General features: G+C 41.2%; 1 protein-coding gene across 6 annotated transcripts; it reads right to left on the reverse strand.

The window, feature by feature from the left end:
- Positions 1-2,161: 2,161 nt before the first annotated feature.
- On the reverse strand, positions 2,162-15,265 carry ZNF527 (zinc finger protein 527). Of its 6 annotated transcripts, XM_070387870.1 has the most exons (7): positions 14,908-15,265; positions 12,946-13,066; positions 11,461-11,535; positions 9,491-9,617; positions 8,754-8,849; positions 4,698-4,884; positions 2,162-2,318 (listed from the first exon to the last, which is right to left on the reverse strand). In XM_070387870.1, exons 3-7 carry the CDS (start codon positions 11,491-11,493, stop codon positions 2,315-2,317), a joined length of 447 nt encoding a protein of 148 aa, XP_070243971.1. In that variant the 5' UTR covers positions 11,494-11,535; positions 12,946-13,066; positions 14,908-15,265; the 3' UTR covers positions 2,162-2,314. The 6 variants fall into 6 exon arrangements, with proteins under 6 accessions (XP_070243971.1, XP_070243969.1, XP_070243970.1 ...); XM_070387868.1 differs by lacking the exon at positions 2,162-2,318 and having other exon boundaries at positions 3,239-4,884; positions 8,754-8,832; positions 9,501-9,617; positions 14,908-15,260; XM_070387869.1 differs by lacking the exon at positions 2,162-2,318 and having other exon boundaries at positions 3,239-4,884; positions 8,754-8,832; positions 14,908-15,259.
- Between the last annotated feature and the right edge of the window lie 126 nt (positions 15,266-15,391).

Here is a 15,391-nt window from a genome sequence, read left to right on the forward strand (position 1 = left end):
TAATCTATTTCTGCTTTATTGACTATGCCAAAGCCTTTGACTGTGTGGATCACAAAAAACTGGAAAATTCTGAAAGAGATGGGAATACCAGACCACCTGACCTGCCTCTTGAGAAACCTGTATGCAGGTCAGGAAGCAACAGTTAGAACTGGACATGGAACAACAGAAAGTGAAAAGAAAGTGAAGTCTCAGTCATGTCTGACTCTTTGTGACCCTGTGGACTGTAGCCTACCAGTCTCCTCTGTCCATGGAATTTTCCAGGCAAGAGTACTGGAGTGGGTTGCCATTTCCTTCTCCAGAGGATCTTCCCAACCCAGGGATCAAACCTGGGTCTCCCACACTGCAGGCAGACACTTTACCATCTGAGCCACTGGTTCCAAACAGGAAAAGGAGTATGTCAAGGCTATATATTGTCACCCAGCTTATGTAACTTACATGCAGAGTACATCATGAGAAATGCTGGGCTGGCAGAAGGACAAGCTGGAATCAAGATTGCTGGAAGAAATATCAATAACCTCAGATATGCAGATGACACCACCCTTATGGCAGAAAGTGAAGAGGAACTAAAGAGCCTCTTGATGAAAGTGAAAGAGGGGAGTGAAAAAGTTGGCTTAAAGCTCAACATTCAGAAAACTAAGATCATGGCATCCGGTCCCATCACTTCATGGCAAGTAGATGGGGAAACAGCGGAAACAGTGGCTGACTTTATTTTTCTGGGCTCCAAAATCACTGCAGATGGTGATTGCAGCCATGAAATTAAAAGATACTTACTCCTTGGAAGGAAAGTTATGACCAACCTAGATAGCATATTCAAAAGCAGAGACATTACTTTGCCAACAAAGGTCCATCTAGTCAAGGCTATGGTTTTTCCAGTAGTCATGTATGGATGTGAGAGTTGGACAGTGAAGAAAGCTGAGCACCAAAGAATTGATGCTTTTGAACTGTGGTGTTGGAGAAGACTTGAGAGTCCCTTGGACTGCAAGGAGATCCAACCAGTTCATCCTAAAGGAGATTAGTCCTGGGTGCTCATTGGAGGGACTGATGCTGAAGCTGAAACTCCAATACTTTGGCCACCTTATGCAGAGAGCTGACTCATTGGAAAAGACCCTGATGCTGGGAAAGTTTGAGAGCAGGAGAAGGGGACGACAGAGGATGAGATGGTTGGATGGCATCACCGACACAATGGACATGGGTTTGGGTGGACTCTGGGAGTTGGTGTGCTGCAGTTCATGGGGTCACAAAGAGTCGGACACAACTGAGCGACTGAACTGAACCGAACTGATCATATAATTTGACTATTAAATTGTAGCATTAATAGTTGTTTCATTCCATGCATATACATACACATGTGAATCTATCACTTTTTCATAATTCATTTTCCTGATCTACTTTTATAGCTTTCTCCAGAAAATGCCCAAGATTCTAACTGGTTCTAACTGTTCAGAGTGGCAAGGTCTCCATATCAAAGTTTACCTTCATATATCCACTCAGATAAAACAGGAATATATTCCCCACACCTTTCTGTTCCTCATTACTCTGAATAGAAATGATTCACACTCTAAAAATTTTAGGCTCCAAATGCTTTAACCATTAGTTGAAAATGGCTCATTCTTTCTGCCAGCAATGTCTTACCTAATATCTCCAGTTTCAAAGAAGTTACCCATAAGCTTCTTAAACCAAGTTTACAACCCACCCACTAAAGACTTCATTTACAATTCTATCATATTATATTCTATCATATAATGTTTAAATCCATGCTGAAAGTAGAAAACCAAATAATCCCTGTAAGATGAAGAGACATTCACTAAACTGAAAGATCCATTATTCTCTTAGCTGGCCAATCTTTATTTTTATAAAGTATTTCATTTGAGTTCCTTGCTGGTGCAGTGGATAAAAATTCTCCTGCCTGAAAACAATGACAACAATGAATCCACCTGCCAATGCAGGGGACATGGGTTCCATCCCTGCCCCAGGAAGATTCCACACGCCTCAAAGCGATTAAGCCCCTGTGCCACAACTACTGAAGCCCACACACCTAGAGCCCGTGCTCGGCAATAAGTGAGGCCATTGCAATAAGCCCAAGCACCTCGACAAAGAGTAGCCACTTGCTGCAACTAGAGAAAGCCCTCACACAGCAATGAAGACCCAGTGTAGCCAAAAATAAATTTAAAAAAAATTTTTTTATTGTGACATGTGGGATCTTTCATTGTGGTGCACAGGCTCCAGAGGCATGGGTTTCATAGTCACAGCATGCAGGCTCTCCAGTTGAGGTATGCTGACTTAGCTGTCTCATGGCATGTGGGATCGTAGTTCCTCAACTAGGGATCAAACATGCATTCTCTGCATTAGAAAGTGGACTCTCAACCACTGGACCACCAGGGAAGCCCCCAATATTTCTTTAAAGGTCTATAGCCAGTCCCTGCCACAAAAGATTTTAATTCCCTAGGAGAAAGCCTGGTAATAAGTTTTATTATGTGAATTTTTAAAAACTCTTATTGTGAAACAAACAAATATTAGTTTTTTATCAACAAATAAAACATAACAATTCTTTCACCTTTATGAAGAGTGTGTATTTAACTTTCATATACTTGTTATGAGGTTTCTCCTCAGGATAAATAATTATGCCATATAAAAGATTTAAGGCTTTTTCACATGTGTAGCAAACATGGGATATACACACCAGGACTCCAAATCAAATTAACTGAAGCAAAAAAAGAGAAGATTTATTAGATCACAAAAATGAAAATGTCAAAGATGGTGTAGGCTTCAGACATGACTGGATCCAGATCAAACAACATCCTCATATTTCTCTCTATTATCTCCAATTTCTTTGTATTGGATTTATCTTGGGAAGGCTTTATGTGGTAACAGAAAGGCTACTGGTGAGTTTTTATCAAATCCTTGACATCTGCAATTCCAGTGGGGGGCAGGGGGGCGAGGAAAGAAAAGATCTTTTCTCATTACCCATAACAGTACCTTCCTAGGGCTCTACTGGTCTAGACAGGGCCATCTGAAAACCCCTCATTTCTAGTTAGGTTGAGGAAAATAATTGATCACTACTCTCCCTGATTAAATAATTTCATCAGAATGGTAGGTACTGAGGATGGGTTCAGTCTCAAATGCAGCATACGACAGATCCAAAAGTAATAGATGGCTACTACTCAGGTTATTTAAAATAAGGGATGCTTGTGAACTGGAGACTTTTCCATATTTACTACATTCATATTAGTAGAATTACTAACTGAAGAATTCATTGATATTTATTTAGTAAGGACCAAGTGGTGACTACATGTTTTCTTATTACACATAATCAGAGAATTTTTCTATTATGAATTTTCTGATGTCGTCTAAGGGTTGAAGCACGGCTAAAATTGTTCCCACATTCATTACAGTTATAGGGTTTTTCTCCGGCATGAATTCTCTGGTGTAGCCTAAGGGACAAGACCTGATGGAAAGCCTTTCCACACTCATTACATTCGTAGGGTTTCTCTCCAGTATGAATTCTCTGATGTTGATTAAGGTATGAGCCACAACTGAAGGCCTTCCCACATTTGTTACATTCATAGGGTTTCTCTCCTGCATGACTTCTTTTATGATGAATTAGAACTAAAGCATCACTGAACGCTTTCCCACATTTATTGCATTCAAAAGGCCTCTCTCCAGTATGAATTCTATGATGTCGATTAAGTTGTGAGTCAGTCCTAAAAAACTTCCCACATTTGATGCACTCATAGGGCTTTTCACCAGTGTGAATTCTTTGATGTTGATTAAGGTGTGAGCGATAGCCAAAGGTCTTCCCACATTCGTTACATTTAAAGGGTTTCTCTCCTGTATGAATTCTCTGATGCAGAGTAAGGGCTATGCGTCTACTGAAGGCTTTTCCACATTGATTACATTCATAGGGTTTCTCTCCAGTGTGAATTCTCTGATGTTGATTAAGGTGTGCGCTCTGTCTGAAGGCTTTGTTACATTCCTTACATTCATATGGTTTCTCTCCTGTGTGAATTCTCTGATGTTCAACAAGGAAGGCATAACGGCTAAAGGCCTTCCCACATTCATTGCATGCAAAGGGCTTCTCTCCAGTGTGGATTCTCTGATGTTGAGCAAGGTGTGCACTCTGTCGGAAAGCTTTGTTACATTCCTTACATTCATATGGTTTCTCCCCAATATGAGTTCTCTGATGCTCACTGAGAAAAAAGTCATGGCTGAAGCCCTTGCCACAGTCATTGCATGCATATGGTTTCTCTCTATTATGAATTCTCTGAGGTTGAGTAAAATACGAGTAACAGCTAAAGGCATTGCCATACTCATCATATCCATGGGGTGATTTTCCAAAATGAGTTGCTTGATGTTGAGTAAGTAATGAATGGAAACTTAAGAGGTTTGAAAAATCATTACTTTCATAAGATTTCTCCCCAGGAGAAATTTCTACATCTTTACTAAGGTATGTGCTCTGGTTGAATTCTTCACATTCATTACCTATCAAAGATTCCTTCTCGGCATGCAGTCTTTTATGTTCAATTAGAACTGAATTTGGGGGGAACATTTTGTTAAAAATACCAAATTTATGTACTTGCTCTACAGGAGGAACTCTCTGTTGTGTTAAAAGTACTGACTTCAAGAGAATGTTTCTCTCAGAATTATTATATTCACTGTCTTTCTTCACAGCAGAGATTTCCTTAAGAGTTGCCACTTGCCTGAAATGCCTCTCCTGATTTCCTTGATGCCGCTCAAATTCAGCCTCATATTTCCAGGCTTCTCTGAAACTGGAGAATTCAAGGCTATAACTTGTAAGTCTTTTTGTTATCAGCCCCTGCGATATTTCCTCTTCATCAGTGTACCACTTTGGAGATAATGCCTTGATCTCATACCAAGACTCCCAGTCTGAAAAATATCAAGAAAGCAAATGTCTCCTTTTCACCTTTACAAGGAGAAAGAAAATCATTATAGAAGGAATGAAAGAATTTACTTGAGGGAAAGAGGGGAGAAAGTAGTGCTTCTGACTTTTTTTTATCAATTTACATTCCTGTCAGCAACATGAAATACATGTCTTCAAACTGATTCACACTGGCTAACATCATTCTAAAAACCTTTGCCCCTACAAGTAAAGAGTACCTCATTATTATGTTACTTTGCAAGTCTCTGAAAATTGAGCATTTTCATATACATTTTTGTACCTTTTATATATTTTTGCATACATTTTAATTATACTGGCATCTTCTTTTAAGTGGTTTATAGAAGTCATTATAAATAAGGTGGTATAGCTTTATAAGTATTTTTCTCCCTCAAATCATCACTTTTTATTGTCACATGTCATCTTCATTTATAATGCTTCTGATAAAGTTTGAACTCAAATCTCCCAGTCTTTTCATTATAGAGTCTGGCTTTGCAGTCATTTTAAGAAAGATTTTTCCAAAATCCAATATTATGCAAATATTATCCATAACTTTTACAAAAATCTTTTTGTACCACTAATGTGAAAGGCTATTTTTATCAAATACCAAATTCTCACATATACATGGGTGTATTTTTGAAATTTCTTTATTGTTCTACTGACCTATTTCACTGTTCTTGTATCAGACCAGTCTCACAGATAAAAGGCAAGATTCTTAAATATCAAAACTTAAATCAGGTAGTACATTAAATGAATAATACACCAAGTAACCAAGTAAGCAACTGAGAAATACATAAATTGCTCATCAGTAGGAATCCCTTCGGAGAAGGCAATGGCACCCCACTCCAGTACTCTTGCCTGGAAAATCCCATGGACAGAGGAGCCTGGTAGGCTGCAGTCCATGGGGTCGCTAAGAGTCGGACACGACTGAACGACTTCACTTTCACTTTTCACTTTCATGCATTGGAGAAGGAAATGGCAACCCACTCCAGTGTTCTTGCCTGGAGAATCCCAGGGACGGGGGAGCCTGGTGGGCTGCTGTCTATGGGGTTGCACAGAGTTGGACACGACTGAAGTGACTTGGCAGCAGCAGCAGCAGGAAACCCTTTACTATATTATTATATTATTCTCTATACTTTCATGTTTTTTAATTCATCAATAAAAATAAAAAAATATTTCCTGAAATAAAAACTCAAATCTCCATCCTGAAAGAGAACATATCTACTAGGAAAAAGTGACCCAAAATGGTCAAGACTGAAACATGCCCCACTAAAATGACTTTAAAATAAAAGAACCTTTTAAGAGATCAGAACAAAATATAAAGGTACTTACACAGAAGAGAAAATATCAAGATGGCATCAGGATTCTTTGTAACAACATTCAATACCAATACACTATAAGAAACTTAAGAAAAGAATGGCCAACTATGAACAAGGTAGAGCTTAGGGGACATCATTTGCATGAACACTTTTTGAGGAAATTGCTAAAGAACAGATTTCAGTCAATCAAGAGACGTCCAGAGAAACTTCAACAAAAGAAACTAGTGGAAAACACTAAATATATTTAGCTACAGAAATAAAACAAAAGAAAAAGTTAGGATAAATTTGACAAAAAAAATAAGTGAAAGAAAGTCAAAGTGTTAGTTGCTCAGTCGTCTTTGACTCTTTGAGACCCCATGGACTGTAATCTGCCAGGCACCTCTGCCCATGGAATTCTCCAGGCAAGAATACTGGAGTGGTTTGCCATTTCCTTCTTCAGGGGTTCTTCCTGACCCAGGGATTGAACCTGGATCTTCTGCACTGCCAGCAGATTCTTTACCATCTGAGCCGCCAGACCATGTAAATATAATATGCCTGGACAATGTAAAAACCATACAACTAACAAAATTTGGGAAGAGAAGGTGAGGAATATAATAAGGCTACTTTTTGATGCATCTGTAAAGTGAAAGTCGTTCAGTCATGTTCAACTCTTTGCGACCCCATGGGCTATACAGTCCAGGGAATTCTCCAGGCCAGAATACTGGAGTCGGTAGCCTTTCCCTTCTCCAGGGCATCTTCCCAACCCAGGGATCAAGCCAGGGTCTCCCGCATTGCAGGCAGATTCTTTACCAGCTGAGCCACAAGGGAACCCCAAGAACACTAGAGTGGGTAGCCTATTCCCTTCTCCAGTGGATCTTCCCGACCCAGGAATCGAACCAGGGTCTCCTGCATTGCAGCCAGATTCTTTACCAATTGAGCCATCAAGGAAGCCTTTTAGGAAGGAAGGATAGCTTACCTTTTTCATCTGTAAAAGGCAAAAAAAAAAAAAAAAAATCAAAGGCTAATTTTTAAAGCTGATCAATCAAGTAATAGAAGGAATAAACACTGTTTAAAGAAACATGAAGGTCTCTTTCTGTTTTTCTTTAAACACTGTTGAAACACCAGATCAAAAGAAAAATCTAATTATTATAAAAACTACAGTATTACATGACCAAAAAAAGGCTAGGAAAACAGACAAGTGAAAGTCTTTTTTAAAAACTGTAAAAATCAGAAAATATACAACAATACACAGAATTAAACCTAAACATATAAAAAAATGTGGGTGGACTTTCACTTATTAAATTGAAATGAGATCCAGACTGATATACTGCCTGTAAACCCCACATTTAAATCAAAGTGATTTTACACAGTTGAAAATAAAAAGATGGGTAAAGGCCCTAAAGAAAGTATAAAAAAAGCAAGAAACAGATTCTCCCCAAGGGCCTTCAGAAGGAAAGCAGGCTTCTAATGTTTTTAGCCCTGCAAGATCCATTTTCAACTTCTGACCTCCAGAGACATAAGATAATAAATCTGTTTTTTTTTCAGCCACCAAATTTATGGTAATTTGTTACAGCAGCCATAAGAAACTAATACAGAAAGCAGACTGGTACAACTTTTTTGGGAAGGAATTTGGCAATTCCTAATACTACATATCCACTTACTTAGTGATCTTACATCTAGGAAATGACCCTGAAAATAACACTTCAACAACAGGAAAATATGTATGTACAAGGTTAGTTATTGCAGCATTGTTTGTAATTGTAAACTACTGCAAACATCCTAAATGTCCACATACTGAATAAATTACCATAATATCCACATGATGGGGTATTCTGCAGCCATTAGAAAAATGAAGAAGCTCTCTAGGAGCTAATATGGAGTGATTTCCTGTACAGCTGACCCATGAACAATGCAGGGGCTAGGGGCATAATTTTACAGTCAGCCCTCCAAATCTGCAGTTCGGCATCCATGAATCAACCAATCTTAAATTGTATAGTATTTATTGAAAAAAATCTGCATGTAAGTGGATACTTAGATGTGAATCCTTGTCTCTTCAACTAATGTGCATATATAACTTTGATAAAAACTCTATAAAGAAATCTAGAAGTGAAAAAAAAAAGAAATTTAGAAATGAATATAATTCTGTCCACAAAGGGGAAAGAAGTGTAAAGGAAGAAGATTCAAGGTTTAGGTAGAGGTAGGGTGTCCCCAGTGGCGCAGTGGTAAAGAATCCACCTGAAATGCAAGAGACGTGGGTTTGATTCCTGGGCCGGGAAGATCCACTGGAGGAGGGCATGTCAACCCACTCCAGAAGTCTTGCTTGGAGAATCCCATGGACAGAGGAGCCTGGCAGGCTACAGTCCACAGGATCACAAAGAGCTGGACATGACTGAAGTGACTTAGCACACATGCGCACATCCTTGAGAGTATAATTTGATAGAAATAGAGCAGGAACAATCCCCTGATGCCCAGGGCAGCCACCTCAAGTTCAAGGCAGTCTTTTCATGACCACATTGGCTGCCACCTTACAACAGCCCTCCCTGCCCAGTCCCGTCACTCACCTGCATGTTGACCATCCGACATCTCTCTCTCCACCATCCAAGGTTCCTTCCCTTGTTCCAATAAGGAGATCATGTTGGGCTTAGAAATGGAGAGTCCTGTTATTGGGGAAGAAAAATGAGAACAAGCAAGAGACAGACAGACAGATAAACAAATCCACTTGCTATTGCTGTTCCAGTGACAGCAATCCCTTGGTCAATCCCTTGGTCACTAGGTAAGAAAGGATATTAGAGCAAGGGCCAGAGAATAAAAAGAAGCTTGTAAGGAGGATGAGAAAGACAAAGCTTCTGTCACAGCAGCAATTCTCAAAGTACTAGAGCAGAAAAGAACCACTGTCTTGGAACCAAACAGAAATGCAAATTCTCAGGCTGCCCCAACCCAGACCCTACCAAATCAGAAATCACAATGGTTCCCAAATATTAATGAGCATCAGAACCATTTGGAGGGCTCATTAAAACCAGACTATTGGGGCTATTCCCAGATACTGTAGGTCTATAATGGGACCTCATGATTTGCAATTTTAAAAATTCCCACGACATACTCATGCTGCTATCCCAAACCATCATTCAGTGGCAAAAGGAATACTACATTTATAACTCTGTGAAAATATTTTGAATAATTTCCTGGGAACAAGAAGTAGAAATCCAGCTAAGCATTTCAGATGCCCTAGATGTTCCCAATGGAGGAAACTAATATACTTCATAGGGAAGATTTGAATTATGGGGGTATACATCCTTACCAAGCCATACCAAGTTCCTGTAGTTCTCCAACATGACATCTCTGTACAAATCCTTCTGAGATGAGTCCAGCCATTCCCATTCCTCTTGGGAAAAATTCAGAGCTACATCCCTGAAGGTCACCAATCCCTGAAATTAAAAAAAAAATTCTTGAGACTTTCCAAACAGTGCAGTGGTTAAGACTCCATGTTTCCAATGCAGGGGGTGTGAGTTTAATCTCTGGTCAAGGAACTAAGATCCCACATACTACATGTTATGGACAAAAAAGGAGAAAAAGAAAAAAATTTTTGTTTACCAAGTACTCCCAGACAGTCCAAGCATCTTCCTCCATCTCTATCAGAAGAATTTAACTCAGTTGATCATCTCCTCCTTGAAATGCTTTCTCCTCTTGACTCCCAGGACCCACACACTCTTTTGGATTTCCTTCTACATCAGTCCTTCTCAGTCTCTTTTGCTGGTTCCTCCTCTTCTTGTCAGCCTTTTTGTCAGCCTTTGAATGCCCTAAGCTCACTCCCTAGACCCCTTTCCTACCTATATTCACGACAACCTACCCTCAAGATAATCTTAACCTGTCCCATGGCTTTAACTACACTGTGTTCAGTCAGTTCAGTCATGTCCAACTCTGTGACCCCATGGACTGTAGCCCACCAGGCTCCTCTGTTCATGGGATTTTCTCAGCAAGAACACTGGAATTGGTTGCCATGCCCTCCTCCAAGGGATCTTCTCCATCCAGGGATTGAACCCAAGTCTCCTGTATCTCTGCATTGCAGGCAGATTCTTATACCACTGAGCCACTGGGAAAGCCCTTAAATACATTAACAACTCTCAAATTCACATCTCCAGTCCTAAACTCCAGATATATAACCAATACTCCACTTGGATATTCAACAGGTCTCTCTAATTTATCTGGAACTCAAATCTTGATTTTTATCTCATCCCAGCCCATCTTCCCATCTCAGTAAACAGCATGACCATATACACAATTGCCCAGGTCAAAATCTTTGTAGTTATTCATGATTTCTTTCTCTCTCTCACACTCCACAACCAAACCCTGATCAAATGCCATATTTCCTATCTCCAATAGATACCCAGAATCTCACAAGCTCCAATGCCACCACCGTAATCCAGGTAGCTATCACCTTCCACCTGGATTACTAAGCATCGCTTCCACTCTTACTTCCTTGCTTTTGATTTCCCTTCCTTTTAAAATATAAATCAGATCACATCACCAACACTCTAGTGGTTCTCCTTCACCCTTAGAACAAAAATCAAAGCTCTGGTCATGACTTTCAAGGGCCTGTTTAATTTGGTCCCCAGCTATTCTCCTAATCTCACAGTGCATATTTTCCTCTGATGATACTAGCTTATTGCTATCCCTGAAATACATCAAACATGCTCCCACCACAGTAACTTTGCATTTGCTATTTTTTCTACCATTTTTTGTCTTTTTTTAATCGGAATTTAATTGCTTTACAACAGTTTTAGTTTCTGCTGTACAACGAAGTGAATCAGCTATTTGTATACATATATCTCCTCCCTCTTGGATTTCCCTCCTGCCCCACCCCATCACACCTTCTACTTTTAAAGCTCTTTCCCAGATCTCAACAAAACTTCCTCCCTATGTTCACTGAGGTTTCTCTTTGCTTAAATGTCACTTCCAAAAACAAACAAACAAAAATTCCTCGACCTCCCTAGTTAAAAGGGCACTTGATAATCACACTCCATCCTTTCATTCTAACACAACAAATCACAATCCATCTAAAGATGAAACGTTCTGTTCCATTATACATTTCAGCACAACACTGAGTTTAAAAAAAAAAAAAAAAGATACTAAATGTTTTGTAGAAGGATTATCTGAACAAACAGTGGAGAGGGAAAAGTGAAGAGAGTGCTCACCGGACCACCTGGGACTCTCCAAAGTCCTAAAAAATGACATGGAATTTCTGAAAACAAATTGAAAACATCAACTTACCTGGGACATGGCTTTACACAGTCCAACAGCCATTCTTCCTTCCTTCTTCAATTTTCTCTTTTGGAGAAAAAAGTCCTAAAAAGGGGGTGTTATATGAACAACAACAAAATGGAACAGCAGTCCTATGCTGCTGATCTGAGACTCACAGAGAGGTTTCCTGCCCCTTTATGGTCCCTAGTTTCCTTATATGAACCAGTCTGTGCATCACATTGGAGGGAACTCCTTATTTTACCTAAAGAGAATCTCCTTCCCAGTTACTATTTTTCTTTATCTTGATTTCTTTTTCTTCTTAGCATTTAACATCACTGGACATGTTACTTTCTTTTTTTTCTGTTGTCTTCCTAAGTAATAGTACAAGATTTAAGAGAGCCAGGATTTACTGGGTTCACTGTGTATCTCTGTGCTGTGCTTAACTGCTCAGTTGCTTAGTTGCTCAGTTCTTTGCAACCCCATGGACTGTAGCCTGCCAGGCACCTCTGTCCATGGGGATTCTCCAGGCAAGAATGCTGGAGTGGGTTGCCATGCCCTCCTCCAGGGGATCTTCCCAACCCAGAGATCGAACCCAGGTCTCCCGCATTGCAGGCAGATTCTTTACTGTCTGAGCCACCAGGGAAGTCCCTGTGTATCTCCAGGGCTATAATAAGGCCAGAACCACTGCAAGTGCTCAAAACAGATTTGACAGACAAATAAATAAATCTCAATGTGGCTCCTGTAATATAAATAGCAATGTTACACATATTGTATATGTCATTATCTTACTTATCTTCACAAAACTGCAAAGGTAGGTATTATTATACCTATTTTATATCAAGTGAAACTGAGGTTCAGAAAGCTTAGACAGCTTACTCAAATTCGTAAGAGTCAAACTGCAGGGTGACTCAAAACTGGTCCTCCAGACTTCCCTGATGGTCAAGTGGCTAAGACTCTGACTCCCAATGTAGGGGGCCTGGGTTCGATCTCTGTCAGGGAACTAGATCCCACATGCCACAACTACGACCTGGCCCAGCCAAATCAATAAACAAAATAAATATTAAGACTCTGAGAGTCCCTTGGATTGCAAGGAAATCAACCCTGAATACTCATTGAAAGGACTGATGCTGAAGCTGAAGCTCCAATACTTTGGCCACCTGATGTGAACAGCCAACTCACTGGAAAAGACACTGATGCTAGGAAAGATTGACAGCAGGAGAAAGGGGCAACAGAGGATGAGGTGGTGGGATGGCATCACCAAATCAATAGACATGAGTTTGAGCAAACTTCAGGAGTTAGTCAAAGACACAGGGAAGGCTGGTGTGCTGCAGCTCACGGGGTCGCAAGTAGTCAGACACTACTTAGTGACTGAACAACAGCAACAATAAATATTAGGGAAAAAAAATGTTCTCTTTCAAGAGACCACAGTGTTTGCATGGGAAATAATCAACATAACCTGAGAAATCAGTGCTATATGTTTTATAGAGAAGCATTTTTGGAGGTGGAAGATGTTACCTTAATTTCTCCACAGAAATTCAGCCTGAGGTAAACATGCCAAATTTCAACACCAAACCAATAAGAAACTATACAGCCTGAAACAAGTTCCTTGTCTTCTCAGAGCCAACATTTCTTCACTCTGAAAACAAAGACAGTTGTGTTTGACTCAGAATTTAAGATATACAATCCCCTAATCCTGGGCTACTCTGCACTAGTCAACTCAACCTCCAAGAAAATTATTTCCTTAGTGCAATGCAGCCTGAAATTGTCCACAAAGGCCTTTGCAACCTGAGAAGAAAATCAACGAAGTCTTTTCAGAATCGGGGAGCTCCAAGTAGCATCTGCATAAAATAAATATCTTTTAAATTTGTTTCAAATAGCTGTGCATCATGAATATTTTTCAAGTCTGAAAGAACCGTCAGTCTCTGAAAGAAGGTGATGGAAAAGATTTGGGCTTTATATAGTCCCCAGGCACACATTGACTCTCCAGTCCTTTCCTCACTGGCTAGGTGACCTTGGGCAAATCAATCCAACTGCCAGAACCTTTCCTCATTGTTAAAATGCCTGAGCCAACTCCTGGCACAGAGAAGTGCCACCCTTGTTGCCATTTAGATTTTACACACACGTTTGAAAAGGAAATGAGAACATCTTTCCTTATTAAAAAGTCAGAACCAAAATCTTAGTTCACTTGCTGCTGCTGCTAAGTCGCTTCAGTCGTGTCCGACTCTGTGCGACCCCATAGACGGCAGCCCACCAGGCCCGCCGTCCCTGGGATTCTCCAGGCAAGAACACTGGAGTGGGTTGCCATTTCCTCCTCCAATGCATGAAAGTGAAAAGTGAAAGTGAAGTCGCTCAGTCGTGTCCGACTCTTAGCAACCCCATGGACTGCAGCCTACCAGGCTCCTCCGTCCATGGGATTTTCCTTAGTATGTAAGAAAAAGAGCCATGGATTAGCCTCTCTCAGCACTAAACATGGAAGAGTTTTGACACAGACAAACCTAAAATCTCAAAATCAATGGCCTAAGGACAGGAAAGCTGGGCTTTCCTCCAGAAAGGCAGCCAATGTGAGGATGGTCTCACTACAATGTCTTTAGACTGGGTTCTGTGACTCACAAGGGGACGGAAGGAAGAGATCCAAATTAATTTCCATGTCCAGAAGGTCCTGGACCAAGACCACAGACAATCCTCTGCAACACCCTCAGAACCCAGGGCCCCCATTTTTCACTCTCACAATGTGGAAAAGATCAAGAGAGTTGAAAAATTAAAAGCAAAGACTCTGGAGCTAAATAGCCTGGGCTAAAGTCCCAGTTCTGTCACTTAGTAACCGTGTGAAGGTGGGTGAGCAATTTTAATCTTTCTGTGTCTCATAATCACATACTAGGTCTGACCTACACATACAAATTCTCTCCCAATCATATGCATACAAACATGGCCACACAATCGCAAACATAATGTCGCATACACACACACTGGCATTAATGCAAAGAGAGATGATACACAATTACTCCAACAGAGAGACAGTCACACACAACCTCATACACAGTGACATACCACACAAGGTCACACATCCTGCCACAATTACTCACACAAAATTATGCCTGCAGACTGATGATCATGGGTACATAATCACAACTTTAAACGCAGTTACATCCACAGGGACAAGCGGTCAAACAGTCACACACACACAATGTTACACCTGTAGTCTCTCACAAACCCATACACAAATAACACAATTACACCTGCGGAGACCGTCACACAGAAACAGACTCACTTTTATGCCAGAGACAGATGGTCAGAGTCGCGTTCAACCATACAGTGACACGTAAGTTCACACTGTCACACACACACTGTCACACAGCCATACACGGTGACACACAGTCTCCCCAGAGGCGCCCGCCTGGTCCCCATCCCGATCCCTGCCGGGCCACCCCCAAGCCCGGCCCTGATCTCTGGCTCTCGCGCCAGCCAGGCCCAACTCACCTCCCGGTGTCCCTGGCTCTGGAAACCCGCCCAGCGACCCGAGACCCGCGACGTCGCCTCCCAGAATCCCCTGCGGGGCACAGCGGGATGCGGACTGACGCTCACCGGACCCCGGGTTCGGCTGGGGAAACATCTAGCTGCAAGGAACTAGACTAGCGACTCAGCTTTTCATTCCGACCCTGAGGACCACAAGTCCCAGACGCTTTGCGCCTCGGCCTCCTTGCTGAATGAACTACATTTCCCAGAGGGCCGCGAAGCACGCCCCAACAACACGGCTGCACGACAGGAGGCCACGGCCACAAGTCCGAGTACCCACAGAACTGTGTGATAACCTGGGATATCGTATATGGGCATTTAAGTGACCCTGGGCAACTGTATGTGAGGGAATGCTGAAGCTGCGCGTGTCCGTGACTGTTACTTGAGTGCTCAGGGGTGGCGATTTGGGTGTGACTGTCGCTGCACACTTTTGTGCTTGCGCACCACG

The sequence above is a fragment of the Bos mutus genome, chromosome 18 (assembly GCF_027580195.1).
Source record: "Bos mutus isolate GX-2022 chromosome 18, NWIPB_WYAK_1.1, whole genome shotgun sequence".
Lineage (NCBI taxonomy): Eukaryota > Metazoa > Chordata > Mammalia > Artiodactyla > Bovidae > Bos > Bos mutus.

Coding starts and splice junctions, on each gene's coding strand:
- ZNF527 (XM_070387867.1), bottom strand. CDS start 11,493: ATGGCTGTTGGACTGTGTAAAGCCATGTCCCAG. Junction 9,618..11,460: donor TGTGTAAAGCCATGTCCCAG/GTAAGTTGATGT, acceptor TTTTAATTTCAG/GGATTGGTGACCTTCAGGGA. Junction 4,885..8,753: donor GTCGGATGGTCAACATGCAG/GTGAGTGACGGG, acceptor GATATTTTTCAG/ACTGGGAGTCTTGGTATGAG.